The 27,740-nt window shown below is 58.2% G+C and overlaps 1 protein-coding gene across 1 annotated transcript; it reads left to right on the top strand.

Moving 5' to 3' along the window:
- Nucleotides 1-263: 263 nt before the first annotated feature.
- Nucleotides 264-27,626, top strand: PLCB3 (phospholipase C beta 3). Its single transcript, XM_060184758.1, has 32 exons — nt 264-532; nt 2,748-2,825; nt 3,003-3,071; nt 3,156-3,296; nt 6,111-6,190; nt 6,278-6,331; nt 6,422-6,497; nt 6,598-6,698; nt 7,110-7,276; nt 7,353-7,499; nt 11,081-11,321; nt 11,437-11,521; nt 11,652-11,838; nt 12,714-12,916; nt 13,828-13,924; nt 14,028-14,112; nt 14,343-14,467; nt 14,679-14,833; nt 14,915-15,076; nt 16,212-16,311; nt 16,399-16,503; nt 16,692-16,783; nt 21,611-21,764; nt 21,845-21,880; nt 23,487-23,655; nt 24,777-24,894; nt 24,985-25,061; nt 25,192-25,281; nt 25,372-25,429; nt 25,704-25,790; nt 25,871-26,075; nt 26,919-27,626. The coding sequence occupies exons 1-31, from the start codon at nt 434-436 to the stop codon at nt 26,057-26,059; spliced, it is 3,627 nt and encodes a 1,208-aa protein (XP_060040741.1). The 5' UTR covers nt 264-433; the 3' UTR covers nt 26,060-26,075; nt 26,919-27,626.
- Nucleotides 27,627-27,740: the final 114 nt, after the last annotated feature.

Below are 27,740 nucleotides of genomic sequence, written 5' to 3'. Positions count from 1 at the left end.
TTTGGACGTTAGTGTATTCACCCAGGTCGGTCTTCCTTAACGCCCTCATCACTCATCTCCTCCAGCTGCACCCCAACATCCCCCTGCCCCCAAGCAGAGCCCGAGAGGATCCAGCCGAGCCCCGAGTCCGCCAAGTGCTGGGGCGCCCGCAAGCCTCGGCCCCAGTGCCCGCTCCCGCTGCAGTCGCCGCCCCGGCCGCCAGGGGGCGCCGACGCGGGAGCGGGCGGGGCTGCCCGGGCCCCGCCCCCCGCCCCGCCCCGCCCGGGGCCCCGCCGAGTCTCGGTCTGTCCGGGACGGACTGGCGGACAGACTGGCGGGCGGGCGCTGACGCCGCGGGGCCGGAGCGGGCCGCGGGGGAGCGCGCCGAGGCTGCAGCGGCGCCGTCCGTCGGTCCCCGTCGGGGCTCCCGGGGTCCCGCCCCGCCCCCGCGGCCATGGCGGGCGCCAGGCCCGGCGTCCACGCGCTGCAGCTGGAGCCGCCCGCCGTGGCGGAGACCCTACGGCGCGGGAGTAAGTTCATCAAATGGGACGAGGTAAGCGCGGGGGGCCCCCTGCCCCGTCCAGTTCCGGGGGCTCCCTCCCTCCAGCGCGGCCGGGCGCCGGGCACCCCGAGTCCCGCCAGGGATGGCCGCGCGGGGCCCCCCCAGCCCTGCCCGCCTGTGATCCGGAAACTTGAGTCCCCATCGTCCCCGCGAGGAAGACTGGGGCCCCCACCTCTGCTCTCCGGCTCTGCAGCCTCGACCCGCCCGGAGACTTTGCACCCCAATAAATCCCGGCCCCCCTTTTCTCACTCGCACTTCCTGCCGATATCATTCTGAACATCCCCCCCTGCACTCACCGGGTCCCCACAGTCGTGCTGGGGGAGCCGGACTCTGGCCCAGAGCACCCCATTCATCACTTTCTCATCCTCTGCGGCCGCTGTCCTGCTTCTGCCCCGCAGCCCAGCCACCGCTCGGGTGGGAGCACCAGGTCCTCCCCCCCCTCCCCCCCGTAGTGGAGACTTTGCCCCCCAAGTTCGTCCACCCTTGGGGAACTTTCCTTTCCACTCCTTGGCATGGGGGACTTTGAAACTCCATAAATCCTGCCCCCCTCTTTATCTACCTGCCCTGCCCAGGTGCTTCCGTGATGCCCCCGCCCTCACCTGAGGTCCCCAGAGGTCCCGCGGCCTCCACCGCAGCCTGGGCCCCGGCCCCCTGGGCCTTCGCCCGGCCTGCCCGAGCTTCCCCGCTCCTCCCGGGTCAGGCCAGAGGCCTGGAAGACCCGGCGCCTTTCCGGCTGGGTGGGGCGGGTAGGCGTGGGGGCCGGGGGAGGGGCCGGGGGCGGGGCCTCTGGCGGCAGGTGTGCGATGGTGGGGTGCCCTGGCACCCCCGCGAGGCCGGGACAGACCCTTCCCCCAGGGCGGCCCGAAGGGAAAAGTTTCGCCTTTTCCTTGCTGTGTGATAAACCCAAATAAGGAAGTGGGAGCAGGGAGAGGGCCCTGGGGGTGGGGTGGGGGTTCCTGAACTGGATGAGGCTGGAGAACCTGGGGGTCTCAGAGCTGCCTTCCAAGACCAGACCCCTGAGGACCCGGCCAGGACAGGCTCTGGGGGCAGCACCCACAAGACTGTCCCCTCATGATTCTGGGGTGGGGCTGAGCCCCAGGGCAGGGCTGAGGGCCCCAGAGAGGGACTGTGGGTGGGGGTGTCCTCCTCGGGAGGCTCCGGAGGCCTAAGCACCCCCAAAGTTCTGGGACCCCGTCCCCTCGGCCCCATCCAGATCAGCATCCCTCCTCTGTAGCAGTCTGAGATATGGGCGGGGCAGGCTCAGTCCACGGCTCCAGAAGGGAAACTGAGTCTGGAAAGGGGTGACTGAGCTCAGGCCCCACGCTAGGGTCGGCTTCTGGGTCCTGACTCCCTGCTCCCCAGGAACTTCCCGGGGACTCCCATGTCCCGTGCCTCAGTCTCTCAGGCTGTAGCTCTGAAGAACGACAGCGCCTCCTGCAAGGCTGGTTGGGGGACTCAGCCGGCTCCAGGGTCCCCTGTGCTGAGCCCCACCGGCTTGGTGTGACAGCTGACATCACCAGACAGCGAGCGGCCTTTGGGGTGCGAGGTTGCGAGCTGGGGTGGGGTGGGGGCGCTTTGTGTGTCCTGCCTGTGGCCAGCGGGTCCTTCTGAGGCCCCACACACAGCCTGGCCACCAGTGACCCTGCCTGGCTGGTGTCCCTGAGTCACACGGGGTGGCCTTGGCACTGTGCCAGGGGCCGGGCCCTTGGCAGAAAACGGGGCCAGTGAGCTGGGGAGGGAGGCAGGGGAGAAGGCCGAGGTGACCGTCTGCCCTCCCCTTCTGGGGGGATCCCGGCTATTCTGTGGAGAGGAGTGAGCGTGGAGGTTGTGGGGCTCCAGTGGGGCGATGGACTTTGGGGCAGAGGGAAGGGGGTGTCTGGTTGTCACCAGTCAGTCCCCCAGGGACACAGAGGGAGGGGTGGGGAGCTCGGCCCCCCAGATGTGATGTGCTGTGTTGAGTAACGGGGGCTTGGGGAGCTCTCAGGCTTTCTGGGGAAACCAGGTGCAAGCTGGGGGGTCTGGGGAGTGTACCCCCAGGAGGTAAGCCAGGGAAGGAGGAAAAAGGTGATGGTGCGAAAGTTAAAGGGGGCCGAGGGGCTCTGGGGCCCCAGTGACAGACGGCAAGGCCAGGCTGGGTCCTGAGGGTGGAAGGCTGTGGAGGCCGGCCGAGGCTGCCCGTCCACTTCCCAGACCATTCCGTTCTCAGGAGGCCTCCAGCCGCAACCTGGTGACTCTCAGAGTGGACTCCAGTGGCTTCTTCCTGTACTGGACGGGACCCAACATGGTAAGCCCCCCCCTCATGGGTGGGGCCCAGCTTCCAACTGACCACTCCCATGCCTTGCTGGACGGGAAGTGCTAAGGGCAGGGGCCATGGCTGGGGTCACAGAGCAGGGGGTGACCACTCCCTGGCCTGAAGGAGACCCCGAGAGCTCTCTGACTGCCCCGGCATCTGCTTCCCTAGGAGGTAGACACACTGGACATCAGCTCCATCAGGGACACACGGACCGGCCGCTACGCCCGCCTGCCCAAGGTGAGGGGGAGCCTGGCTGGAGGGAGGAGCCGGGCCATAGGGTGTGAGGGGCACCCCTGCTCACCTTTGGGTTTGTCGGCTCAGGACCCCAAGATCCGGGAAGTGCTGGGCTTTGGGGGTCCTGATGCCCGAATGGAGGAGAAGCTGATGACGGTGGTGGCCGGGCCAGACCCTGTTAACACGACGTTCTTGAACTTCATGGCCGTGCAGGACGACACCGCCAAGGTGCGGGACCTTTTCTTTTTTCATTTCTTTATTGGGGGATTCATGTTTTACACTCAACAGTAAATACAGTAGTTTGTACATGCATAACGTTCCCCAGTTTCCCATTTAACAATACAACCCCCACTAGGTCCTCTGTCAGGTGTGGGACCTCTTGTCAGCCCTTCTGTTATTAAAAAAAAAAAATTGGGGTCAGGAAGTGGTGCACGTTACCATGCTCAAGGACCTGGGTTCAAGGTTCCCGTCCCCACAAGCTGGGGAGGGTGGCGGGGGGGGGGGGAGGCTGAGGTGACCGTCTGCCCTCCCCTTCTGGGGGGATCCCGGCTATTCTGTGGAGAGGAGTGAGCGTGGAGGTTGTGGGGCTCCAGTGGGGCGATGGACTTTGGGGCAGAGGGAAGGGGGTGTCTGGTTGTCACCAGTCAGTCCCCCAGGGACACAGAGGGAGGGGTGGGGAGCTCGGCCTCCAGATGTGATGTGATGAGTAATGGGGGCTTGGGAAGCTCTCAGGCTTTCTGGGGAAACCAAGTGCAAACTGGGGGGTCTGTGTTATAAAAGCTATAGCACAGGTATCTTTTTTATTTTTTAAATTTACCAGAGCCCTGCTCAGCTCTGGCTTATGGTGGTGTGGGGATTGAACCTGAGACTTTAGAGCCTCATGCATGAGAGTCTCTTTGCATAACCATTATGCTATCTACCCCTGGCTCCACCCCCCCATTTTTTTTTTTTTGCCTCCAGGGTTATCGCTGGGACTCAGTGCCTGCACTACAAACCCACTGTTCTTGGAGGCCATTTTTCCCATTTTGTTGCCTTTGTTGTTACTGTTATTGTAGGTATTGGTATTGCTGTTGTTGTTGGATAGGACAGAGGAAAATTAAGAGAGGAAGGGAAGACGGGGAAAGAAAGACACCTGCAGTCCTGCTTCACTGCTTGTGAAGCGACCCCCCTGCAGGTGGAGAGTCGGGGGCTCAAATCGGGATCCTTATGCTGGTCCTTGCACTTTGTGTCATATGTGCTTAACCCACTGCACTACCACCCACCCCCCCTGCTCTTTTTTATATTATTTTTATTTGTTATTGGATAGAGACAGAGAAGTTGAGAATGGAGGGAGGGGTAGAGAGAGGCTGAGAGACACCTGCAGCCCTGCTTCACCACTCATGAAGCTTTCCCCCTGCAGTTGGGGACCAGGGGCTTGAAACTGGGTCCTTGGGCACTGTAATGTAAGTGCTTAACTAAGTGCGCCACCTCCTGGCCCCTGTCTCTCTTTCTCCCCCTCTCTTTCTCTCTGTCTCTATCAGAAAAAGAAAATAGAATGGCCACCGGGATACAGGTGGATATCCTGTAAACACCAAGCCTCAGCAATAACCCTGCTGGCAACAAATAAATAATAAAGAAACATTATGTGAATAAAAGTTGTGTAGGGGCCAAGTGGTGGCATAGCTGGTGAAGCTGTGTGAGGACTGGGGTTCATGCCTACAGTCCACACTTGCAGGGGCACACTTGACAAGTAATCTGCTCTATATCCCCCTCTCTCTCTTTTTCTCTACCAAAGAGGAGGAAAGAAAAGGCAGTTGGGAGCAATGGAGTTGTGCAAGCCCGGAGCCCCAGTGAGAAGCGTGATGGGGAAATAAATAAATAAACTTCTGTATTAATTTTTACTAATGGGAGTGACTAGGACGCCACTCAGCCCTGGCCTATGGTGGTGCCGAGGACTGAACGTGGCACATCAGAGCCTGAGGTAGGGGCGTCTGCTGCAGAACCGTTATGCTGTGTCCCCAGACACACTTTGTTTTTAATTTAATTACTTACAAGAGACACTGGATATTCAGTGCTAGAGCAGGGGGTAGATAGCGTAATGGTTATGCACAGAGACTCTCATGCCTGCCTGAGGCTCCAAATTCCCAGGTTCAATCCCCTGTACCACCATCAGCCAGAGCTGAGCAGTGCTCTGGTTTAAAATAAATAAATGAATAATGATTTGCAGTGCTGGGGATGGACACAGACACTGTTTCTCCCTACGGCTGAGACACCTCTCTGGTACTTTGCCGCCCCCCCCCCCCCCCCATTTTTAAGTTTTCCTTTTTTATTTTTATCAGACCCCTGCTCAGCTCTGGCTTATGGTACTGCAGGGGACTGAACCTGGCACTCTGAAGCCTCTGTCATAAGAGTCTCTTTGCATAACCATTATGCTACCCTCCCCCACCCCTCCTCTTCCCTCTTTTGAGGGGTGGGGGAGCAAGAGCACAGCTCTGGTGCCTGACTTTGGGGATCAAACTGGGAGCCTCAGACACCCAAGTCCTCCCTCTGTCAACTGAGATACTGCCCTCACCTCTCTGCCCTTATTTTAAAAATATTTTATTTATTTTAATGAGAGAGAGAACACTACTCAGGTTATACTGCTCAGCTCTGGCTTATCGTAGTGTGGGGGATTGAACCTGGGACTTTAAAGCCTCATGTGCATGAGTCTCTTTACATAACCGTTATCCTGTCTACCCCGGGCATGAGAGATTTTTGCAGAACCATTATGCTGTCTGTTCCTCTGTATTTTGTTGTTGTTGTTGTTGATACCTGCAGACCTGCTTCACCGCCTGTGACGCGACTCCCCTGCAGGTGGGGAGCTGGGGGCTTGAACAGGGATCCTTATGCTGGGCTTTGCGCCACGTGCGCTTAACCGCTGTTCTACCGCCTGACTCCCAGTCCCTCTGTATTTTTGCCTCCCCTCTGATGACTCAGTTTCTAGGCTCTGGGTGTGAGGGCAGTGGCAGGCCAGGCCTCCCTCCATCCTCCACTCACGCCCTTCCCCTGTGCCCTGGTTCGCAGGTTTGGTCCGAGGAGCTGTTCAAGTTGGCTATGAACATCCTGGCTCAGAATGCCTCCCGGAACACCTTCCTGCGCAAAGCGTGAGCCCCTGGCCTGGGTGTGGGGGGAACCGCAGGGGCTCAGGGGGGTGTGGCCCAGCCTGTGACCCGGCCCTGCTGCCTCCCCAGGTACACCAAGCTGAAACTGCAGGTGAACCAAGATGGACGCATCCCCGTTAAGAAGTGAGCCTCCTCGCACCCCCGCCCCCTCTTGCCTGCCCCCCTCCCCATGAACCCCTGCCCCTCTGACCCCGACCCCTCCCTCCTCTGCAGCATCCTCAAGATGTTCTCAGCAGACAAGAAGCGAGTGGAGACGGCACTGGAGTCCTGTGGCCTCAATTTCAACCGGGTAAGCGGGTGGTGGGGGGAGTGAGGGTGCTCCCACACACTTGATTTTCTGGGGCTGGGTGCTCACTCCACACTCCTTGGTTGTCCTCCCACCTCTCCAGAGCGAATCCATCCGGCCTGATGAGTTTCCCTTGGAAATCTTCGAACGGTTTCTGAACAAGCTGTGTCTGCGGCCCGACATTGACAAGATCCTTCTGGAAATGTGAGAGCTTCCCCCAGCCCCTCCCTGCACCCCCAGCCCCCCCCCCACCCCCACCCTCAAGCTGGCCCCTGTGTTGGCACTGTGAGCCCATGGTGGGTGGAGCAGAGCTCCAGGGCTCAGCCAGTTGGCCCCAGGGCTGCGTGGACTGTCCGTGCCAGACCCCAGTCTGTGGGGACTGGCTGAAATGTCTCACTCACACTCACACACACACATACCCTGCAATCTTAGTCAGAAGGGGCTGCAGTTGAGCTTGTCCCCATGTCCCAACCAAGCAGGAAGCCTTGAGTCCCACCTCTGACTCCCTCTCCTGGGGCTGGCTGAGGGTGGCCGCTCCTGACCTGACCTGCCCTGCCCTGCCCTGCCCTGCCCTGCCCTGCCCTGCCCTGCCCTGCCCCGCCACACCCCACCCAGAGGCGCCAAGGGCAAGCCCTACCTGACGCTGGAGCAGCTCATGGACTTCATCAACCAGAAGCAGCGCGACCCTCGGCTCAACGAGGTGCTGTACCCGCCGCTGCGGCCCTCGCAGGCCCGGCTGCTCATCGAGAAGTACGAGCCCAACCAGCAGTTCCTGGAGCGAGGTGAGCCGGGGCCGGCACTGGGGGGTGCATATCTGGGGACCCCACCCCGGCCCCGCTGACCCCGCGCCGCCCCCAGACCAGATGTCCATGGACGGCTTCAGCCGCTACCTGGGGGGCGAGGAGAACGGCATCCTGCCGCTGGAAGCGCTGGACCTGAGCGCAGACATGACGCAGCCGCTCAGCTCCTATTTCATCAACTCCTCGCACAACACCTATCTCACAGGTGAGCGGCCCACGGGGGCTCCTGGGGGCCCCTGCGGGGATGGAGGAGCCCCACGCCTCCCGGGGACACTGCCTCGGAGGCTCAATGGGGAGAACTCATATCTTACCGAGCCTGAGCCCGGGGTTGCGGCCCTACCGCACCATGGACAGCACCGATGGAACTTGGTGCGTGGTGGAGCGGTGCTGTAGTCTGCTCTGTGGGTGCTTCTTAGAAGATTATAGAATAGGGAGTCGGGCGGTAGCGCAGCGGGTTAAGCGCATGTGGTACCAAACAAGGACCGGCGGAAGGATCCCGGGTTCAAGCCCCCGGCTCCCCACCTGCAGGGAAGTCGCTTCACAGGCGGTGAAGCAGGTCTGCAGGTGTCTGTCTTTCTCTCCCCCTCCCTGTCTTCCCCTCCTCTCTACATTTCTCTCTGTTCTATCCAACAACGACAATATCAATAACTACAACAATAAAACAACAAGGGCAACAAAAGGGAATAAATAAATATTTAAAAAAGGAGAAAATTATAGAATAGGGAGCTGGGTAGCGGTGCACCCAGCTGAGCACATGCATTACCACGCACAAGGACCCAAGTTTAAACCCTCAGTCCCCACGAGAGGTGAAGCAGGTCTGCAGGTGTCTCTCTCTCTCTTTTAAATATTTATTTAATCCCTTTTGTTGCCCTTGTTGTTTTATTATTGTAGTTAGTATTGTTATTATTGATGTCTTCGTTGTTGGATAGAACAGAGAGAAATGGAGAGAGGAGGGGAAGACAGAGGGGGAGAGAAAGATAGGCACTTGCAGACCTGCTCCACTGCCTGTGAAGGTGGGGAGCTGGGGGCTGGAACCAGGATCCTTACACGGGTCCTTGTGCTTTATGCCACGTGGGCTTAAGCTGCTGTGCTATCACCGGACTCCCGCAGGAGTCTCTTTTTATCTCTCCCTATCGCCCCTTCCTTTTCAGCTTTTCTGTCTTCTCAATAAAAATTAAATAAAAAAGAGGGATGTGGCACACCTGGTTGAGCATACATATTAGAATGCAGAAGGACCTGGGTTCAAGCCTCAGGTCCCCACCGGAAGGGGGAAAGCTTTGTGAGTGGTGAAGCAGTGCTGCAGGTGTCTCTCTTTCTGTCTCTCCCCATCTCCCCCTTCTTCTCGATTTCTGGCTGTCTATCCAATAAATGAATAAAAATAAGTGTGGTCCAGGAGGTGGTGCAGTGGATAACGTGTTGGATTCTCAAGCATGAGGTCCTGAGTTCAGTCCCCAGCAGCACATATACCAGAGTGATATTTGGTTCTTTCTCTCTCTCCTCCTATCCCTCTCATTAATAAATAAAATATTAAATAAATAAAGATAATTAAAAGTTTTTTTTTTTTAAAAGAAGAGAGTAATCTGAGGAGTGGTACAATGGATAAGGTGTTAGACTCTCAAGCTTGAGGTCCTGAGTTCAGTCCCCAGCAGCACATGTACCAGAGTGATATCTGGTTCTCTTTCTCTCATTATAAATAAATAAAAAGGGGCCGGGTGGTGGTGCACCAGGTTAAGTGCACATAATATGAAGCGCAAGGATCCTGATCCGATCCCCTGGCTCCCCACCTGCAAGGGGGGTTGCTTCACAAGCAGTGAAACAGGTCTGCAGGTGTCTATCTTCCTCTCCCCCTCCCCTTTCAATTTCTCTCTGTCCTGTCCAATAAAAGGGGGGGAAAATGGGAGTATGGATTGACCTGCCAACGCCAATGTTCAGCGGGGAAGCAATTACAGAAGCCAGACCTCCCGCTAACAACTGGGGCCTGGGATAGAGTGGATTTTGTGGAAAGAGAGCATGCAGATGACCCTGGGTTCATTCCCTGGCACCTCAAAATCAAGGTGGGAGGAAGGAGACCGTTCACCTGGTGGAGCACACGCCCTGCATGTGTGGCCCTTGGTTTAAGCCCCAGCATCACATGGGAGCCCCATGGATAACAGGGGGAAGCTCCGTGGATGGTACAGCAATGCTCTGGTGTCTCTCCTCTCTCCTTTCTCTCAAGAAAACAAAGATAGCATAATGGTTATACAAAGAGACTCTCGTGCCTGAGGCTCCAAAGTCCCAGGTTCAGTCCCCTGCACCACCATAAGCCAGAGCTGAGCAGTGCTCTGGGGGGAGAAAACAAAACCAGCGTGCAGGAGACAGTGTGCAGACCCTGGCATGAGGTCCCAGGCTGGATCCCTGGCAACACCGAGGAGGATGGGATAGGCGAGAGGTGGTGAAGTGCGGCGAGTGCAGGACTTGCAGGCGGGAGGTCCCGAGCTCCATCTCTGACGTGGCTTACGCCACAGCAACACGCCCGCTCTCTTTCTGTCTCTTGTATCTGTGGAGCCAGGGTCCCCGCATGCTGATTACACTCACTCATGTGACAGTGTTTCTTTGCTCTTTTGTTGTTGTTGCTCAGTTTCACAGCTCTGGACTGATTTTTCAGAGAGAGAGAGAGAGAGAGAGAGAGGGCCTGGCATTGCATGAGTTTGATCCTGGCATTGCATTGCCAGACTTATACTCTAGTTCTCTCCCTCCCTCTCTGTCTCTCAGAAATAAATAAATGTAAAAAAGAAAGAACAAGAGAAAAGAGGGACAAGGGTGTGGGGAGACAGCATAATGCTTAGGCCGAGACTCTCACGCCTGAGGTTCCAAAGTCCCAGGTTCAATCCCCTGCACCACCATCAGCTAGAGCTGAGCAGTGCTCTGGAGGAAAAAATAAAAATAATTAAAGAAAGAGAGAAAGGGGCCGAGTGGTGGCACACCCATCACAGTGGGCAAGGACTCAGGCACAAGTTCGCCTGTGGGGGAAGCTTCACATGCACTGAAACAGTGCTGACAGTCTGTCTCTTTCTATTTCCTCCCTTCCCTCTCAATTTCTCTCTCTCTTTTTCCAAAATAAATTTAAGAAAGAAAGAAAGGGGCCTGGGTAGCGATGCACCAGGTTAAGCACACCTGTCTCCATGTGCAAGGACCTGGGTTCAACCTCCCGCTCCCCACCTGCAGGGGGACGCTTCACAGCCAGCAGAACTGGTCTGCAGGTGTGTCTCTTTCTCTCTGCGTGCTCAGTTTCTTTCTGTCCTGTCAAATAAAATAGAAAAGGAAAAAAATGGCCACCGGGGGCAGTGGGTCTATAGTGCAAGCACTGTGCCCCAGCAATTACCCTGGTGGCAAAAAAAAAAAAGAAGGAAAGAAAGAGGAAAAGAGCTTCCCCCAGTGCCGAGGGGCCGGATGTGAACCTGGGTCTGGCACAAGGCGAAGCAGCTCACTCGTTTGCCGACCCAAGGTTGTTTTGTGGTTTTGCTTTTGGCTGGGATGGGGCCTCCCATAATGCGCCACGTCATCGCGCTGGGCTGCGTTGCCACTCAGCTGGAGAGACAGGGCGAGACAGACAGACAGACAGACAGACAGACACCATCGGGGCTCCGGGTGGTATGGCACCTCCTGTGTGACTCCAGGCGCAGACCTGGGCTGTGTGCAGGGGAAGCAGGTGTGGGGCCCCTGCTCTCTGGCCCCAAGGGGAGAGGATAAGGGAAGAGACAGGGCGGGTGGGTCCTCTGGGGCTTTGGTGATGAGCCTCGCCCGCAGCGGGACAGCTGACCGGGACGTCGTCGGTGGAGATGTACCGCCAGGCGCTGCTGTGGGGCTGCCGCTGCGTGGAGCTGGACGTGTGGAAGGGCCGGCCGCCCGAGGAGGAGCCCTTCATCACGCACGGCTTCACCATGACCACCGAGGTGCCCCTGCGGGATGTGCTGGAGGCCATCGCCGAGTCGGCCTTCAAGACCTCGCCCTACCCTGTCATCCTGTCCTTCGAGAACCACGTGGACTCGTGAGTGGTCCCTGGGGGAACGTGGGGTGCCCGGCCAGCATGGGGGTGGGGGGCAAGAAGTGTCTGGCCTGGGCTGCCCCTGGGACCTCTGACCTCTGGTCTTGACCGCCCACAGGGCAAAGCAGCAGGCCAAGATGGCCGAGTACTGCCGCTCCATCTTCGGGGACGCACTGCTCATCGACCCCCTGGACAAGTACCCGGTGAGGGGCGTGGCCATGCGATGGGCGTGGCCAGGGGCGGGGCGTGGTCGCTCGGTGGGGCGTGGCCAGGGGCGGGGCGTGGGGCTCTGGGCTGGCCTCCAGCGGGCTCTGACCTGCCCCTGCGCCCCAGCTGGCCCCGGGCACCCCCCTGCCCAGCCCGCAGGACCTGATGGGCCGCATCCTGGTGAAGAACAAGAAGCGGCACCGGCCCAGCACAGGCGCCCCCAGCAGCTCTGTGCGCAAGCGGCCGCTGGAGCAGAGCAACTCGGCCCTGAGCGAGAGCTCCGCCGCCACCGAGCCCTCTTCACCGCAGCTGGGTATGCTGCCCACGCCGGCCCCTTGCCCGTGCTGGCCCCACTCTCTGCTCCTCTGCCACCTCTGACCTCTGACCCTGGTGCTCACCTCTCTGGGGCTGGCTCTATCCAACTCCTCACCCCTCAGCCTTGACCTCCCACCTCTGACCTTAGTGGACCCCTATCTCCAGGCTTTGAGCATGAACCTCAGACCTCTGACCCTTGCCCTGTGGCAAACACCCACCCCCCCACCCCCGTCTGCCCGCCCAACTGGCTGTTCTTTTTTTATATTTATTTATTCCTTTTTGTTGCCCTTATTTTATTGTGGTAGTTATTATTATTGTTGTTATTGATGTCGTGTTGGATGGGATAGAAAGAAATGGTGAGGGGGGGAAGACAGAGAGGGGGAGAGAAAGATAGACACCTGCAGACCTGCTTCACTGCCTGTGAAGCGACTCCCCTGCAGGTGGGGAGCCGGGGGCTCGAACCTGGATCCTTATGCCAGTTTTTGGGCTTTCGCGACACCTGCGCTTAACCCGCTGCACTACCGCCCGTCTCCCCCCCCCCCCAACTGGCTGTTATTCTAGCTAACCCTTGACTCCTCACCTGACCACTGGTCACTTACTGCACTCAGCCCCTGCACTGGTGTGCCTGTGACTGACCCCTGACCTTAAACTCCTCATGCTGACCCCTGCTTCCTGCTTCTTCCCCTTCTGAGTCCTTCTCACTGCTTCCTCCTGGATCTCACTCTGGGTCCTGACCTTTGATCTATAGCCCCTGTAGGACCACTTGGTGGAGCACCATACAACCCCTGACCCCTATCATCTCCCTATAACCTTCCCCCCCCCCCCCGGGCGCAACTCCTGTGCACTCTGACCCCAGACCCTTGTCTCTTGCAGGGTCCCCCAGCTCCGACAGCTGCCCCGGCCTGAGCAACGGGGAGGATGTGGCCCTGGAGAAACCCAGGCTAGAACCACAGAAGTCTCTGGGTGAGGAGGGGCTGCAGCCAGGCCCCGATGCTCTGGGACCCACTGACCGGGAGGAGGAGGAGGAGGAGGAGGAAGAGGAGGAGGCTGACCCCAAGAAACCCACCACGGACGAGGTCAGGCAACTAACTCTGAGCCTCTGTGCACCAGGCATTGTCTCCACCGTCCTGGGCCTCAGTGTGTGTGTGTGTGTGTGTGTGTGTTCATGTGTGCATGTGTGTGGGAGGGGTGTCTTAGTCCTGATGTGGACCTAGAGGGCTGAGTTAGGGTGCAGAGCTGGGGGAAAGGGGAGCCTGAGAAGGTGGGCGGTGCAAAGGCCTTGAGGCTGAAGGGCACCGAAGGGCTGCATGAGGGGGAGGGAGCTGGCATTTGGAAGAGCCAGAGACAGGTGAGACTTTTTACTCCTGTGGCATCAGGGAGTGAACACAGGGTCTCAAACGTGTGCAATGCTGCCCAACGGCCTCCTGGCCCAGTTTCTTTTATTACTTCTCGGAGGTAGGGGGGAGAGAGAGAGAGAGAGAGAGAGAAGGGAGGAAGGAAGGAGAGACAGAGGGAGAGGGAGACACCACACGCAGCATGCTCCATCAGCCATGGAAGTCCTCCTGGTACTTCCCTGATGCTCCCATGTGGTTCTGGGATCCAGCCCAGGGCCTGGTGCACCGTCCAGTGTGTGGTACCTTCCTGAAGGGGGCAACGCTGAGGTCAAAGATGAGGCAGGCGCAGCTGAGCCCAGTATCTGGGTGCTGAGCTCAAGGCCTCCACTGAAAGCCAGGTGGTGTGAGGTTCCCTGCCGGTGAGGAATTGAACTGCAGGCTGTTGAGGAGTCCAGCTGCCAGGGTCTAAGGAGGAATGCGCCCCCAGTCCTGCAGGGCAGAGGGCACCAGGCTAGCAGGTTGTGGGGGCCTTTCTTCAGAAGAGCCCCTGGGCCCTGTGATTGCAGGAGGGGGGCTGCTTTGTCGGTGAGAACTTCTGGCTGATGGCTTGGGGGCGGGGGGCACTGCTAACTGACCACCCTTGGGGGCCGCAGGGCACCGCCAGCAGTGAGGTCAACGCCACGGAGGAAATGTCCACACTGGTCAATTACATTGAGCCCGTCAAGTTCAAGTCCTTCGAGGCTGCTCGGAGTGAGTGATGGGGTGGGGACGCAGGGCCTCGGGAGCAGGGGGTGGGGTGGGGGGGCAGCCGGGTCCTCCAGGCCTGACCCGTCCCCCATCCCCGCTCCCCCAGAGAGGAACAAGTGCTTCGAGATGTCGTCCTTTGTGGAGACCAAGGCCATGGAGCAGCTGACCAAGAGCCCCATGGAATTTGTAGAGTATCCTTCAACATGGGGAGGGGGCGCTGGAGGTTCTGAGCCCCCGATTCCTGGCCCTCCCCCTCATCCACCCCCACCCCCCCATCTGTGTTTGAGTGACTGCTCTTCTTTCAGGAGCTGGACTGAAAAGCTGGGGGTGGAGGGGGGGCAGCTTGAGCCGAGGCCAAGAGGTGGGATCTGGGGCCCCAGGAGCATCCAGGACGCCGAGTGACCTTGACTCCCGACCTCAGATACAACAAACAGCAGCTCAGCCGCATCTACCCCAAGGGCACCCGCGTGGACTCCTCCAACTACATGCCTCAGCTCTTCTGGAACGTGGGCTGCCAGCTCGTGGCCCTCAACTTCCAGACCCTGGGTGAGCCCTGGGCCCCACCCACTGACCTCTGACCTGCTGCCCATGGCCCCTGACCTTGGCCCGCCCCAGCCTTCTCAGCCTCCCTCTTGCTCCTGATCCTGCCCCCTGGATGTCCTCTGACCTCTCCTGGGGACCTTGGACTCCGTCCGCTTGCCTGACCCCTGACCTGTGACCTTACCTGACCTTACCTGACCCTGCTGGGCACCCCCAGACCTGCCAATGCAGCTGAACGCAGGTGTGTTTGAGTACAACGGGCGCAGTGGTTACCTGCTCAAGCCCGAGTTCATGCGGCGGCCGGACAAGTCCTTTGACCCCTTCACCGAGGTCATCGTGGATGGCATCGTGGCCAACGCCCTGCGGGTCAAAGTGAGCTGGGGCGGCAGGGAGCCGGGGTGGGGGGGCCGGCCGCGGCTCCGCAGCAGTCTCACGCCCCCTCCTGCCCCCCAGGTGATCTCGGGCCAGTTCCTGTCAGACAGGAAGGTGGGCATCTACGTGGAGGTGGACATGTTCGGCCTCCCTGTGGATACGCGCCGCAGGTACCGCACGCGCACCTCCCAGGGCAACTCCTTCAACCCTGTGTGGGAAGAGGAGCCCTTCGACTTCCCCAAGGTGAGCTGGGGCGTGGGGGGCAGAAGCTGGGGTGCAGGGAGGCTAGTCTGAGAGGGAGCCCACAGCTCAGTCCAGCTCGCTAAGCAGGGCCAGAGCCAGGCACACTGCTATTATTATTATTATTATTATTATTATTGACTCTAGGGTTATCACTGGGGCTCGGTGCCTACACTACAAATCCACTGCTCCTGGAGGTTATTTTTCCCATTTTGTTTCCCTTGTTATGGTTCTTTTTTTTTTTTTTTCTTGTTGTTGTTCTTATAGCTATCGTTGTTGGATAGGACAGAGAGAAATGGAGAGAGGAGGGGAAGACAGAGAGGGGGAGAGAAAGACAGACACCTGCAGACCTGCTTCACTGCTTGTGAAACGACTCCCCTGCAGGAGGGGAGCTGGGGGCTCGAACCGGGATCCTTATTCTGGCCGGTGCACTTTGCACCACGTGCGCTTAACCTGCTGTGCTGTTGCCCAGCCTCCTATTTTGTTTTTCTTACATTTGATAGGACAGAGAGAAATTGAGAGGGAAGGGCAGATAGAGAGGGAGAGAGAAAGAGAGAGACACCTGCATCCCTGCTTCGTTGCTTGTGAAGCTTCCCCGCCGTAGGTGGGAACTGGAGGCTTGAACCCAGGCTCTGGTGCTTGGTGACATGTGTGCTCAATCAAGTGACCAAGTGCCTGACCCCCTCATCTTTCCTCCCTCTCTTTCTTTCTCTTCTTTTCTTTTTTTTAACCAGATCCTGCTCAGCTTTGGCTTGTAGTGGTGTGGGGTATTGAACCTGGAGCTCAGAGCCTTAGGCATGAGAGTCTTTTTGCATAACCATTATACTATCTCCCCAGCAAGGTCCACTGTGTCCTTTGGAGCTGGGGCCTTGCATACACAGTTTCACTGCTCCTGGACAAACTGTTTATTTAGAGGGAAAGACATCACAGTACCAGAGCTTCCCCTGGTGCCATGGCTCTCCTATGTGGAGCCAGGGCTCAAACCTGGGCGGTGTGCACAGAGGGGGCACAGGCCCTATCCAGTGGCTGAGCAGCTTCTGAGGTGGCTCTGCCTGGGGGACTGGTCCGCGGTGGCCAGTTTGTCTGCACGTGGGCAGGGGGGGTGGGTGGCTAAGCTATGGTCCGTCCTGGTCCTCAGGTGGTGCTCCCCACGCTGGCCTCACTGCGCATCGCGGCCTTCGAGGAGGGTGGCAAGTTCGTGGGTCACCGGATCCTGCCCGTCTCTGCCATCCGCTCAGGTGAGGCCACCTTGCCCTGGGAGGTGGGGGGTGGGCAACACGTGCCAGGGGCAGCTGGGCCTGACTCCAGTGTCCCCCCGCCCTCAGGGTACCACTACATCTGCCTGCGGAACGAGGCCAACCAGCCGCTGTGCCTGCCCGCCCTGCTCATCTACACGGAGGCCTCCGACTACATCCCCGATGACCACCAGGGTGAGCCAGGCTCAGGGGTCTAGCAGACTGTGGGGGTGTGTGGCCTTCGTTGGGCGTGGTATAGGGGCGTGGTCTTCGTTGGGCGTGGTCTTCGTTGGGCGTGGTCTAGGGGCGTGGCCTCAGCAGGCGTGGTCTTCGTTGGGCGTGGCCTGCCTGCCCTCTCCAGCCCCTTGTCCTTTGCCCTCCAGACTATGCAGAGGCCCTCATCAACCCCATCAAGCATGTCAGCCTGATGGACCAGAGGGCCAAGCAGCTGGCCGCCCTCATCGGGGAGAGTGAGGTGAGCCAGGGCTGGACTGGGTGGGCAGCGGGGCTTCCGTCCCCTGGACGACAGGGCCGCTGAGGACAGGCATACTGACGCTCACCCCCCACACCCTTTTATGTGCCTGGAGAGACCGTTCTCTTTTCTGGATTCTTATAAGATTTATTTGTGGGGGATAATGGTTCTACAGTAGACTTTCTTTCTTTTTTTTTTTTTTAAAGTTAAGTCTATTTATTTATTTATTTATTTATCTATTCCCTTTTGTTGCCCTTGTTGTTTTATTGTTGTAGTTATTATTGATATTGTTGTTGGATAGGACAGAGAGAAACGGAGAGAGGAGGGGAGGACAGAGAGGGGAGAGAAAGATAGACACCTGCAGACCTGCTTTACCGCCTGTGAAGTGACTCCCTTGCAGGTGGGGAGCTGGGGGCTCAAACTGGGATCCTTAAGCTGGTTGTTGCACTTTGCGCCACATGCGCTTAACCCGTTGTGCTACTGCCCAAGTCCCTACTGTAGACTTTCATGGCTGAGGCTCTAAGATCCTAGATTCAGCCCCCAGCACCACAGAAAGCCAGAGCTGAGCAGTGCTCTGTTTAAAAAAAAAAAAAAAGTACTAATTTGTCAACTAGAGAAGGAGAGGAGAGGAGAGGAGAGGAGACGAGAGGAGAGGGTACCAGAGCACCACTCTGGCTCATGATGTGCCTGGGGATTGAACCCAGTACCTCATGCTTCCAAGTCCAACACTCTAGAACACACCAAATGGGAGCACCATGGACAGTGCCGTGGGGACTCTAGGGATGGTGCTGGGTGTCACTGCTTCATTCTCTGTCTGTCTGTCTGTCTGTCTCTGTGTGAAATATCTAGGTTGGGAAAGCGGCTTAGCTTCGGCCCAGAGTTCCCAGAGGTGCATTAAAAGATGGGGGCGGCATGTTCAGCGGGGAAGCAATTACAGAAGCCAGACCTTCTACCTTCTGCAACCCACAATGACCCTGGGTCCATGCTCCCAGAGGGATAGAGAATGGGAAAGCTATGGGGGAGGGGGTGGGATATGGAGATTGGGCGGTGGGAATTGTGTGGGGTTGTACCCCTCCTACCCTATGGTTTTGTTAATTAATCTTTTCTTAAATAAAAAAAAAAAAAAAAAAAGATGGGGGCGGAGAGATGGCTGGGGAGGTGGCACAGTGGATAAAGCATTGGGTGGGCTCTCAAGCATGAGGTCCTGAGTCTGATCCTACCATTGCTTGTGCCGCACTGATGCTCTGGCTCTTCCCCTCCCCATTATTATGTATGTTTTTCATAAATAAGTCTTTATTTAATATATATATACATATTTTAATTTTATTTTAATGAGAGAGATACACAGAAATGAGAGCACTGCTCAGCACTAGTTGAGGGTGGTGCAGGAGATTGAACCTGGGAACTCAAAGCTTCAGGCATGAAAGAAAGTCTTTTGTGCAGAACCACTATGCTGTCTCCCCAGTCCTCATAAATAAATATTTAAAAGAGGGGGGTGGCTGGGTGGTAGCACAGTGGGTTAAGCGCACATGGTACAAAGTGCAAGGAACGGCGTAAGGGTCCCAGTTCAAGCCCCCAGCTCCCCACCTGCAGGGGACCTGCAGGGGGGTGTGTGTGTCTCTTCACAAGGGGTGAAGCAGTTCTGCAGGTGTCTTTCTCTCCTTCTCTCTGTCTTCCCCTCCATTCTCGATTTCTCTCTGTCTTATCCAACAACAACAGCTATAATAACAATAACAACCACAAAAAGGCAACAACAAGGGCAACAAAATGGGAAAAATAGCCTCTAGGAGCAGTGGATTCACAGTGCTGGCAAAAATAAATGAATAAAAATTTTTAAAAATGGAAAAAAATAAATAAGGGGGTAGTGCAGTGGGTTAAGTGCACATGGCGCAAAGCACAAGGACTGGTATAAGGATCCTGGTTGGAGCCCCCAGCTCCCCACCTGCAGGGGGGTCGCTTCAGAGGCGGTGAAGCAGGTCTGCAGGTATCTACCTTTCTCTCCTGTCTTCCCTTTGTCTCTCAATTTCTCTCTGGCCTATCCAACTATAACAACCTCAAGGGTGGGGGGGGGGTAGATAGCATAATGGTTATGCAAAGAGACTCTCATGCCTGAGGCTGCAAAGTTCTAGGTTCAATCCCCTGCACCACCATAAACCAGAGCTTCACAGTGTTCTGGTAAAAAAAAAAAAAAAAAGACCACCACAAGGGCAACAAAATGGGAAAAATGGCCTCCAGGCAGGAGCAGTGTATTCATTGTGCAGGCACAGAGCCCCAGCGATAGCCCTGGAGGCAAAATAAATAAAAGAGGGGGTTGTTGGGGCACTAGGTGCTGGGGCCCAGAATTGAACTCTGGCGCCACAAAGCAGCACCATGCACAGCAGTTTTGCGGTGCTTGCCTACCTTCCCTCTAGAAATGAAAAGAGGATAAAACAAAACACGAGTTTCCTAGGTATGGTGGGAGCATAGGGGTGCTGAGTCCACGTTCTGCCAGGCTAGGGTGCGAGCTCTGTGCACTCCCTTGCTCGAAGGAGCCCCTCAGCCGGCTGGCTTTGGTGCTGCTGCCCCTAGTGTAGCCGTGAGGACCAGAGGACCCTGAGTTGGGTAGGCTGGTCTGGGCCTCAGCTACCAGCCACAAGGCTCAGTGATGGCTCTGAGGCTATAGGCTATTGCCCACATTTCTTGGGGGGGGGGGGGGGGCATGCCTTTTGCATATGAAAGACCTTCAGGTCAGGGCTGGAATTCCTCCAGCTGCAAACAGGGGTCAGAGCTGGGTGCAGGGTTCCAGCTGGCTGTGGGATGGCTTGGCCAGGGCAGCTGGAAGCCACAGAGGCTTTTAAAACCTGGGATCCTGGGAAGCCAGAGTGGCTTCTGTGGGGAGGGGTCAGGAGCAGAGGCTCATGGGCACATCCAATCCTGTTCCCCTGGGGCCCGTGGCGGCTCCGAGCTGTTAGTGGGAGAGGCTGGAGGCTGGTACCCACTCTGCGGTCACTTCCTTTGTGATTTAATCAGGAGCCAAGCAACCAGGAAGACGAATAGCTGTGGGCATGGGGGGGGGGGGTGCTGGAGACGGGAGGAAAGTTGGACTCTAGCCAGGCCTTTCCAGAAGGATCTGGAAGTCCCAGAGTGCTGCATGGGGCTAGTGACAGGACTAGAGATCTGCTCTCACATGAGTACTCCCCCGCCCTGTGTGGACAGGGGGCTCGGGAATGCTGTGGGACCAGACAACGGCTCACCCAGTAGAGAACAACCTTCCTAAGTGTGAGCCTTCTCCACAGGGAGCACCATGGACAGCACTGGGGGTAAGCTCCACAGTGCCTCTCTTCTCCCTCTCTCCCTAAAATAAGGAAAAAGGCGGGGGGCGGGCGGGCGGTAGCGCAGCGAGTTAAATGCACATGGCGCAAACACTGGCATAAAGATCCCGGTTCGAGCCCCCGGCTCCCCACCTGCAGGAGGTCTCTTCACAAGCGGTGAAGCAGGTCTGTAGGTGTCTGTCTTTCTCTCCCCGTCTGTCTTTATCTTCCCCATCTCTCTGGATTTCTCTCTGTCCTATCCAACAACAACGACAGCCATGGCAACAATAACAAGGGCAACAAATGGAGAAAATGGTCTCCAGCAGCAGTGGGTTCCTAGCGCAGGCACCAAACCCTAGTGATAACCCTGGAGGCAGAAAATAATTATGATAATAAATAAGGAAAAGGAGGCTTGGGAGGTGGGCAGAGTGTTGGGCTCAGAAGCATGAGGTCTTGAGTTCTGTTCTTGGTACTGCACGTGCTGGAACGATGCTTTGGCCCCTCCCCACCCCCACCTCTCACTTGTGAAATAAATTAAAAAAAAAAAAAAAGGAGGAAAGGGACTAGGAGATAGCTCATTCAGTAGAGTGCACGCCGAAACACACGCGGGGCACGCGTAGCGGTGGAGGGCTGTTGGGGTTCTCCTCCTCTCTGCCTTTGTCTCTCTCCCTGATATTGAAAGGGGAAAAAAAGTCTACCGAGAGCAGTGCAATGACTCAGGTGTTAAAAGCCCCACTGGAAAAAAAAAGGGGGGGGTAGGGAGGGGTAGATGGTGTGCACTCAGTGGAGCACACATGTAACAAGGCACAAGGACAAGGGTTCAAGCCCCTGGTGCCCACTTGTAAGGGGTAAAGCTTCATGAAGGGTGAAGCGAGGCTGCAGGTATCTCTCCTCTCTCCTTTTTCCTTCTCCTTCCATCTTAATTTCTGTTTCTTTTTATTTATTTATTTTCCCTTTTGTTGTCCTTGTTTATCATTGTTGTTATTATTGCTGTTGTTGTTGGATAGGACAGAGAGAAATGGAGAGGAGGGGAAGACGGGGGAGAGAGAGATAGACACCTGCAGACCTGCTTCACCACCTGTGAAGCGACTCCCCTGTAGGTGGGGAGCCAGGGGCTAGAACCCGAATCCTTACGCTGGTCCTTGCGCTTTGCGCCTTGTGCGCTTAACCCGCTGCGCTACTGCCCGGCCCCCATCTTTATTTTTTTTAACCTGAGCACTGCTCACCCTGGCTTATGGTGGTGCAGGGGATTGAACCTGGGGCTTTGGAGCCTCTGGTAGGAGAGTCTGTTTGCATAACCATTATGCTATTTACCCCTTAATTTCTGTCTCTATCCTAAAAAAGTAATAATGAACTAAACAAACAACAACAAAAAAAAAACAATTGGCCTGGGGAGGCCCCTCAGCAATGGCGTCCTGGTGTGGGCGCCTATTGGTTCCCCCAGCACAACTAAGGTATGTGCTGAGTCTCCTTGCTCCTGCCTCCTGCCCCGCAGCCCGGCAGCAGGGTGGCAGATGTGCCTTCTGCTTTGTCCCCACAGGCCCAGGCCAGCCCTGAGACCTGCCAGGAGAGCCAGGGCCCGCAACCTGGGGCCCAGCTGCCCCCCAACCCCACACCCAGCCCACTGGAGGCCTCCCCTCGGTGGCCTCCAGGCCCTGTCACCTCCCCCACGAGCCCCTCCATCAGCAGCCCAGGTAAGGGGGTGTCTGGGCCTTGGGGGATCGGGAGTCAGGGGATTGGCTACTGTTGTGACAGTCTGCCTCTGCTCCCACAGGGCAGCGAGATGACCTCATTGCCAGCATCCTCTCAGGTAGGGGGCGGGGCCTTGACGGGTTGGCGCCCATGATAGGTGGGCAGGGCTATTATATGGGGGCAGTAAAGGCGGCAGTGATGTGGGCGGGGCGGAGTTGGATTGGGGGTGGGGCCTGGGGGCGGAGCTAGTGCAGGCAGGGCGGAGTTGGATTAAGGGTGGGGCTGGGGGCGGAGCTAGTGCAGGCATGGTGGAGTTGGATTAGGGGCGTGGCCAGGGGCAGAGCTAGTGCAGGCAGGGTGGAGGTGGATTAGGGGTGGGGCCGGGGGCGGAGCTAGTGCAGGCAGGGCGGAGTTGGATTAAGGGTGGGGCCAGGACGGGGGGGCGGAGCTAGTGCAGGCAGGGCGGAGTTGGATTAGGGGCGTGTCCAGGGGCAGAGCTAGTGCAGGCAGGGCGGAGTTGGATTGGGGGTGGGGCTGGGGGCGGAGCTAGTGCAGGCAGGGCGGAGTTGGATTAGGGGCGTGTCCAGGGGCAGAGCTAGTGCAGGCAGGGCGGAGTTGGATTGGGGGTGGGGCCTGGGGGCGGAGCTAGTGCAGGCAGGGCGGAGTTGGATTAAGGGTGGGGCTGGGGGCGGAGCTAGTGCAGGCATGGTGGAGTTGGATTAGGGGCGTGGCCAGGGGCAGAGCTAGTGCAGGCAGGGTGGAGGTGGATTAGGGGTGGGGCCGGGGGCGGAGCTAGTGCAGGCAGGGCGGAGTTGGATTAAGGGTGGGGCCAGGACGGGGGGGCGGAGCTAGTGCAGGCAGGGCGGAGTTGGATTAGGGGCGTGTCCAGGGGCAGAGCTAGTGCAGGCAGGGCGGAGTTGGATTAGGGGTGGGGCCGGGGGCGGAGCTAGTGCAGGCAGGGCGGAGTTGGATTAGGGGTGGGGCCGGGGGCGGAGCTAGTGCAGGCAGGGTGGAGTTGGATTAGGGGTGGGGCTGGGGGGCGGAGCTAGTGCAGGCAGGGCGGAGTTGGATTAGGGGTGGGGCCGGGGGCGGAGCTAGTGCAGGCAGGGTGGAGTTGGATTAGGGGTGGGGCTGGGGGGCGGAGCTAGTGCAGGCAGGGCGGAGTTGGATTAGGGGTGGGGCCGGGGGCGGAGCTAGTGCAGGCAGGGTGGAGTTGGATTAGGGGTGGGGCCGGGGGGCGGAGCTAGTGCAGGCAGGGCGGAGTTGGATTAGGGGTGGGGCCGGGGGGCGGAGCTAGTGCAGGCAGGGCGGAGTTGGATTAGGGGCAGGGCGGAGTTGGATTAGGGGTGGGGCTGGGGGCGGAGCTAGTGCAGGCATGGTGGAGTTGGATTAGGGGTGGGGCCGGGGGGCGGAGCTAGTGCAGGCAGGGTGGAGTTGGATTAGGGGTGGGGCCGGGGGGCGGAGCTAGTACAGGCAGGGCGGAGTTGGATTAGGGGCAGGGTGGAGTTGGATTAGGGGTGGGGCTGGGGGCGGAGCTAGTGCAGGCAGCGCGGAGTTGGATAGGGGCGGGGCCGGAGCTAGTGCAGGCAGGGCGGAGTTGGATTAGGGGCGGGGCTGGTGTGGGCGGGGCGGAGTTGGATTGGGGTGTCGGCGGGGCTATGACAGACGTGCGGGGCTGCCTCCTGGAACCCTGTCTGCCCACCTCTGTGCCCTTACTCCCACAGAGGTGGCCCCGACCCCCCTGGATGAGCTCCGAGGGCACAAGTCACTGGTGAAGCTCCGGAGCCGGCAGGAGCGAGACCTCCGGGAGCTGCTCAAGAAGCATCAGCGGAAGGCTGTCGCTCTCACTCGGAGATTGCTGGACAGCCTGGCGCAGGCCAAGGCCGAGTCTAGGTACGGGACTCAACCCCGGGCCTTGGGAGGATGTGCTGATGTGGGCTTCTGCACTAGGGTGAGCAGGCCCCTGGGCCCCATGCTCACTCAGTTGGGCAGTGAAGCGTCAATTTCATGTTTTGTTTTTTAACTTTTTTTTTCGTGTTTTTTTTTTAAATTTATTTTCCCTTTTGTTGCCCTGTTGTTTTTCATTGTTGTAGTTATTATTGTTGTTGTTATTGATGTTGTCATTGTTAGATACGACAGAGGGAAATGGAGAGAGGAGGGGAAGACAGAGAGGGAGAGAGAAAGACACCTGCAGACCTGCTTCACCCGTCTGTGAAGCGACTCCCCTGCAGGTGGGAAGTCGGGGACTCGAACTGGGATCCTTACACCGGTCCTTGCACTTTGTGCCACGTGCACTTAACCCTCTGCGCTACTGCCCAACTCCCTAACACTTTTTTAAAATGTTTATTTATTCCCTTGTTGCCCTTGTTGTTTTATTGTTGTGGTTATTGATGTCGTCGTTGTTGGATAGGACTGAGAGAAATGGAGAGAGCAGGGGAAGACAGAGAGGGGGAGAGAAAGATAGACACCTGCAGACCTGCTTCACCCGTCTGTGAAGCGACTCCCCTGCAGGTAGGGAGCAGGGGACTCGAACCGGGATCCTTATGCTGGTCCTTGCGCTTTGTGCCACGTGTGCTTAACCCACTGCGCTACCGCCCAACTCCCTCATTTTTTTTTTTTTTTTTTTTACTCTGAGTCAGGACCTCACACTTTGACCAACTCACTGCTCGGGGTTGCTTTTTCGTTCAGAGAGAGAACACCGGAGCTACCTCCAATGCCATAGCAGCCCCTGAGTGGCGCCAGGGCTTGAACCTGGCTAGACATCTACAAGGCAGGGCTCAGCTATCTCTCTCCAACTGCAGCAATGCCTCTTGACATCCCCCAAGAGAAATACGTATTTTGAGACTATTCCTGCCAAAGAAGAAATGAAATATTTGGCTCTTCTCACCTGCATGGCGCTAATGGTGGCTCAGTGGCCTGGCAGCCCTGGTGTCTGCTGGGATAGGCGGGTCCCCCGGGGCCTCCTAGTCCACCTCCAGGTGCTGGACATGAGCTTCAGAAGCCTTGTCTCGCAGGGGCAGGGAGAACGAGGTGGACAAGGACTTCCAGAACAGGCAGGTGCGGAGTCTGCTGGAGCTGAGGGAGGCCCAGGCGGATGCGGAGGCCGAGCGGAGGCTGGAGCATCTGAGACAGGTGAGCAGGCCACGTGGCCTCTGGGACAGGCCCGCCTCCTGGACAGACCTGCCACATGCCGGGTCATCTGTCGCCTCCCTGCGTCCACAGGCCCAGCAGCGGCTCAGGGAGGTTGTCTTGGATGCGCACGCAACTCAGTTCAAGAGGCTGAAGGAGACAAACGAGAGGTGCCCCCCCCTGCCCCCCAGCTTTTGTGGGTGGAGCCGGGGACCCAGGGACCCCGTGCTGCCAGAAGACAGACAGAGCCGCGACCCTAGCCCCCGCCCGCCCTTGACCACTCCTCCACCGGCCCTTCAGGGAGAAGAAGGAACTCCAAAAAATTCTGGACAGGAAGCGCCACAACAGTATCTCGGAGGCCAAGACAAGAGAGAAACACAAGAAGGAGGTGTAAGGACGGGGAGCTGAGGGTGAAAGGGGGTGCTGGGCGGGCAGCACCGCTGCCTGGGCACGAAGCTCTACCTGCCTTGCCCCGCGCAGGGAACTGACGGAGATTAACCGCCGGCACATCACGGAGTCTGTCAACTCCATCCGCCGGGTGAGTGAGGCCCGGTGGCTGTCCAGCACCTTCAGCCATCAACCTGTGTCCCTGGCCTGGTGCTCTGTAGTCCTAGAGGACTCTTAGAACTTTCTCTGCCGAGCCCCTCAACTCCCTCGGGCACCCATTATTTCTCAGTTATTTCTGAAGCTGCCTGCAGGGGTGCCCATGATTCGGGAGGTTGCTTGCACAGGGTCATGCCAAGAGCCTGTGTCCTGCTGACCTCTGAGCCCCGGCCACCCATGCTGAGCTCTCACGCCCCCGCTGCCCACAGCTGGAGGAGGCCCAGAAGCAGCGGCACGAGCGCCTGGTGTCGGGGCAGCAGCAGGTCCTGCAGCAGCTGGTGGAGGAAGAGCCCCAGGTGAGGCTGTGGGGAGGGCGCAGTGGGGAGTGCAGGTGGCCCCGGGCGGGCTGTGATCCTTGGCCTCCTTCCTTCCGCAGCTGCTGGCCCAGCTGGCCCAGGAGTGTCAGGAGCAGCGGGCGAGGCTGCCCCAGGAGATCCGCCGGAGCCTGCTGGGCGAGCCGCCGGAGGGGCCTCTGTTGGCCTGTGCCAGCAATGGTCACGCGCCCGGGAGTGGCGGGCACCTGTGCGGCGCTGATTCCGAGAGCCAAGAGGACACGAAGCTCTGAGCTGGTCGAGCGAGAGGTGGTCCAGGGCTGGGCGGGCGCAGAGGGAGGCGGGCAGCAAGCTAAGACACTATTTTTTTTCCCTTCAACTGTTGATCCTAGAAAGTTCTATTTTTTTAAGCCCAAGCAAGGACCCCACACTAACTCCCTCCCTTCTTCCTCCCCAAACCCCGCTCTCACCCCTAGTCTGGGGAAGGTTGCTGCATCACTGGGCCCCCCTACCAACCAATGACACCCACATTCCAGAGGAAGTCCGCTTCCTCACCCACTGGAGACTTGGGGCTCTGGGAAGAGGGGGCACATCCTCTCTCTTTATTCTTAGGATTTTTTTATGTGAATAAAGTGGATTTCAGGGAGCCTGTGTACGCTGTGGTTTGGGTGGGGTGGTGCCGGAGGACCCTGGGGGTCCAGGGCTGTTTCTGCCACCTCTTCTGGGGCCTTGGCCTCCTCACTGGTGGGCAAGGGGCTGGTGTGAACCTTGCCCCATCCTCCCCTCCTTGCTTACAGCCTGCAGTTCTCCCCAGTGCCAGTCCTCACTGCCAGCTGAGGACCGCTGTCCCCCCCCAAAACCACCTCCCTCCATTACTTTATCCTTCCTGGAGCCTTCACTGCCCTCCCCTTCCTGCCGCCTGATATTGACCCTGGTGCCAGCATCTTCCGATGCTACTTTATAACCCGCACAGGCAGCCAACAAGTCAGGCAGGGACTGGTGGGGGGTGAGGCTGGGTACCCCTCGACTTGTGCGTGTGAGGGGACCGGGCTCTCAGTGACCCTGAGGGAGGGAGCGGACAGTCACACAGGCAGGTTGGGAGACCCCACACCCCCCTGTCCGTGTGAGGGAGACGTTACTCCTGTTTTACAGATGAGGAGCCTGAGGCCTGGAACAAACAGCTAAGGCGAGTATCCTGACCTGGAGGCGGGGCCGGGACAGTGCTCTCCCTGTGGACTGTCCAGCCTGGAAGACTTGCCCCTCGCCTAGGAGTGGCAGAGACCCGCATGGCACGGAGGGCTGCCCCAGCTGGGCTGGCACTTCAAGGCCTCTCCCAGCTTCCTGGCCAACCCCCTCCCTCCTCCAGAGGAAAGCAGCCTCCAGTCTGGGCTTATCTTCTGCCAATTGAGTGTTCCTTTTTTTTTTTTTTTCTTTGCTGTAGCCTCAGGCGAACAGATGGGGTGGGGAGGCCGGGAGGAGGGCCTCTACTTGGGGGGTCAGGCCTCTCTCTAATGGGTGTCCAGATCCTTCAGCAGCCAAGTCTTAGCTTAGGGAAACACTACATGTCACTCCCCAGGGTCCTCAAAGACCAGGCTAAACTCCAAAATCCTGGGTGTGACATTCCAGCCTGGCCTCTGCTGCTCCCCTAGGCCCCCCCGCCCTTCCTTCTCCACTCCAACTCACCTCCTCCCGGAAGCCCTCTTGGACTTGCCACCTTCCCAGGCCCCTCTCTCTGTTCTAGCCCTCAGCTGGCCAGGAAGCTTCTGAGGGCTGGGACTGGGGCGTTATTTATCTCTGTATACTCGGTACAAAACGCTGGCTCGTCGTCAGGGGGTGCCAATAAATCTGGATTTAGCTCGAGCCCTGCTCCCAGGCCCTGCAGCCCTGCAGCCCCCCGCGCCGGCCGCACAGTAGCTGCTCCCCGGCTGACCCACATAGGAGCGGCCGACCCTCCCCGGGGCCACGGCTCGGTTT

Source organism: Erinaceus europaeus, unplaced genomic scaffold (genome assembly GCF_950295315.1).
Source record: "Erinaceus europaeus unplaced genomic scaffold, mEriEur2.1 scaffold_410, whole genome shotgun sequence".
Lineage (NCBI taxonomy): Eukaryota > Metazoa > Chordata > Mammalia > Eulipotyphla > Erinaceidae > Erinaceus > Erinaceus europaeus.
This window is presented reverse-complemented; position numbering and strand designations above follow the sequence as displayed.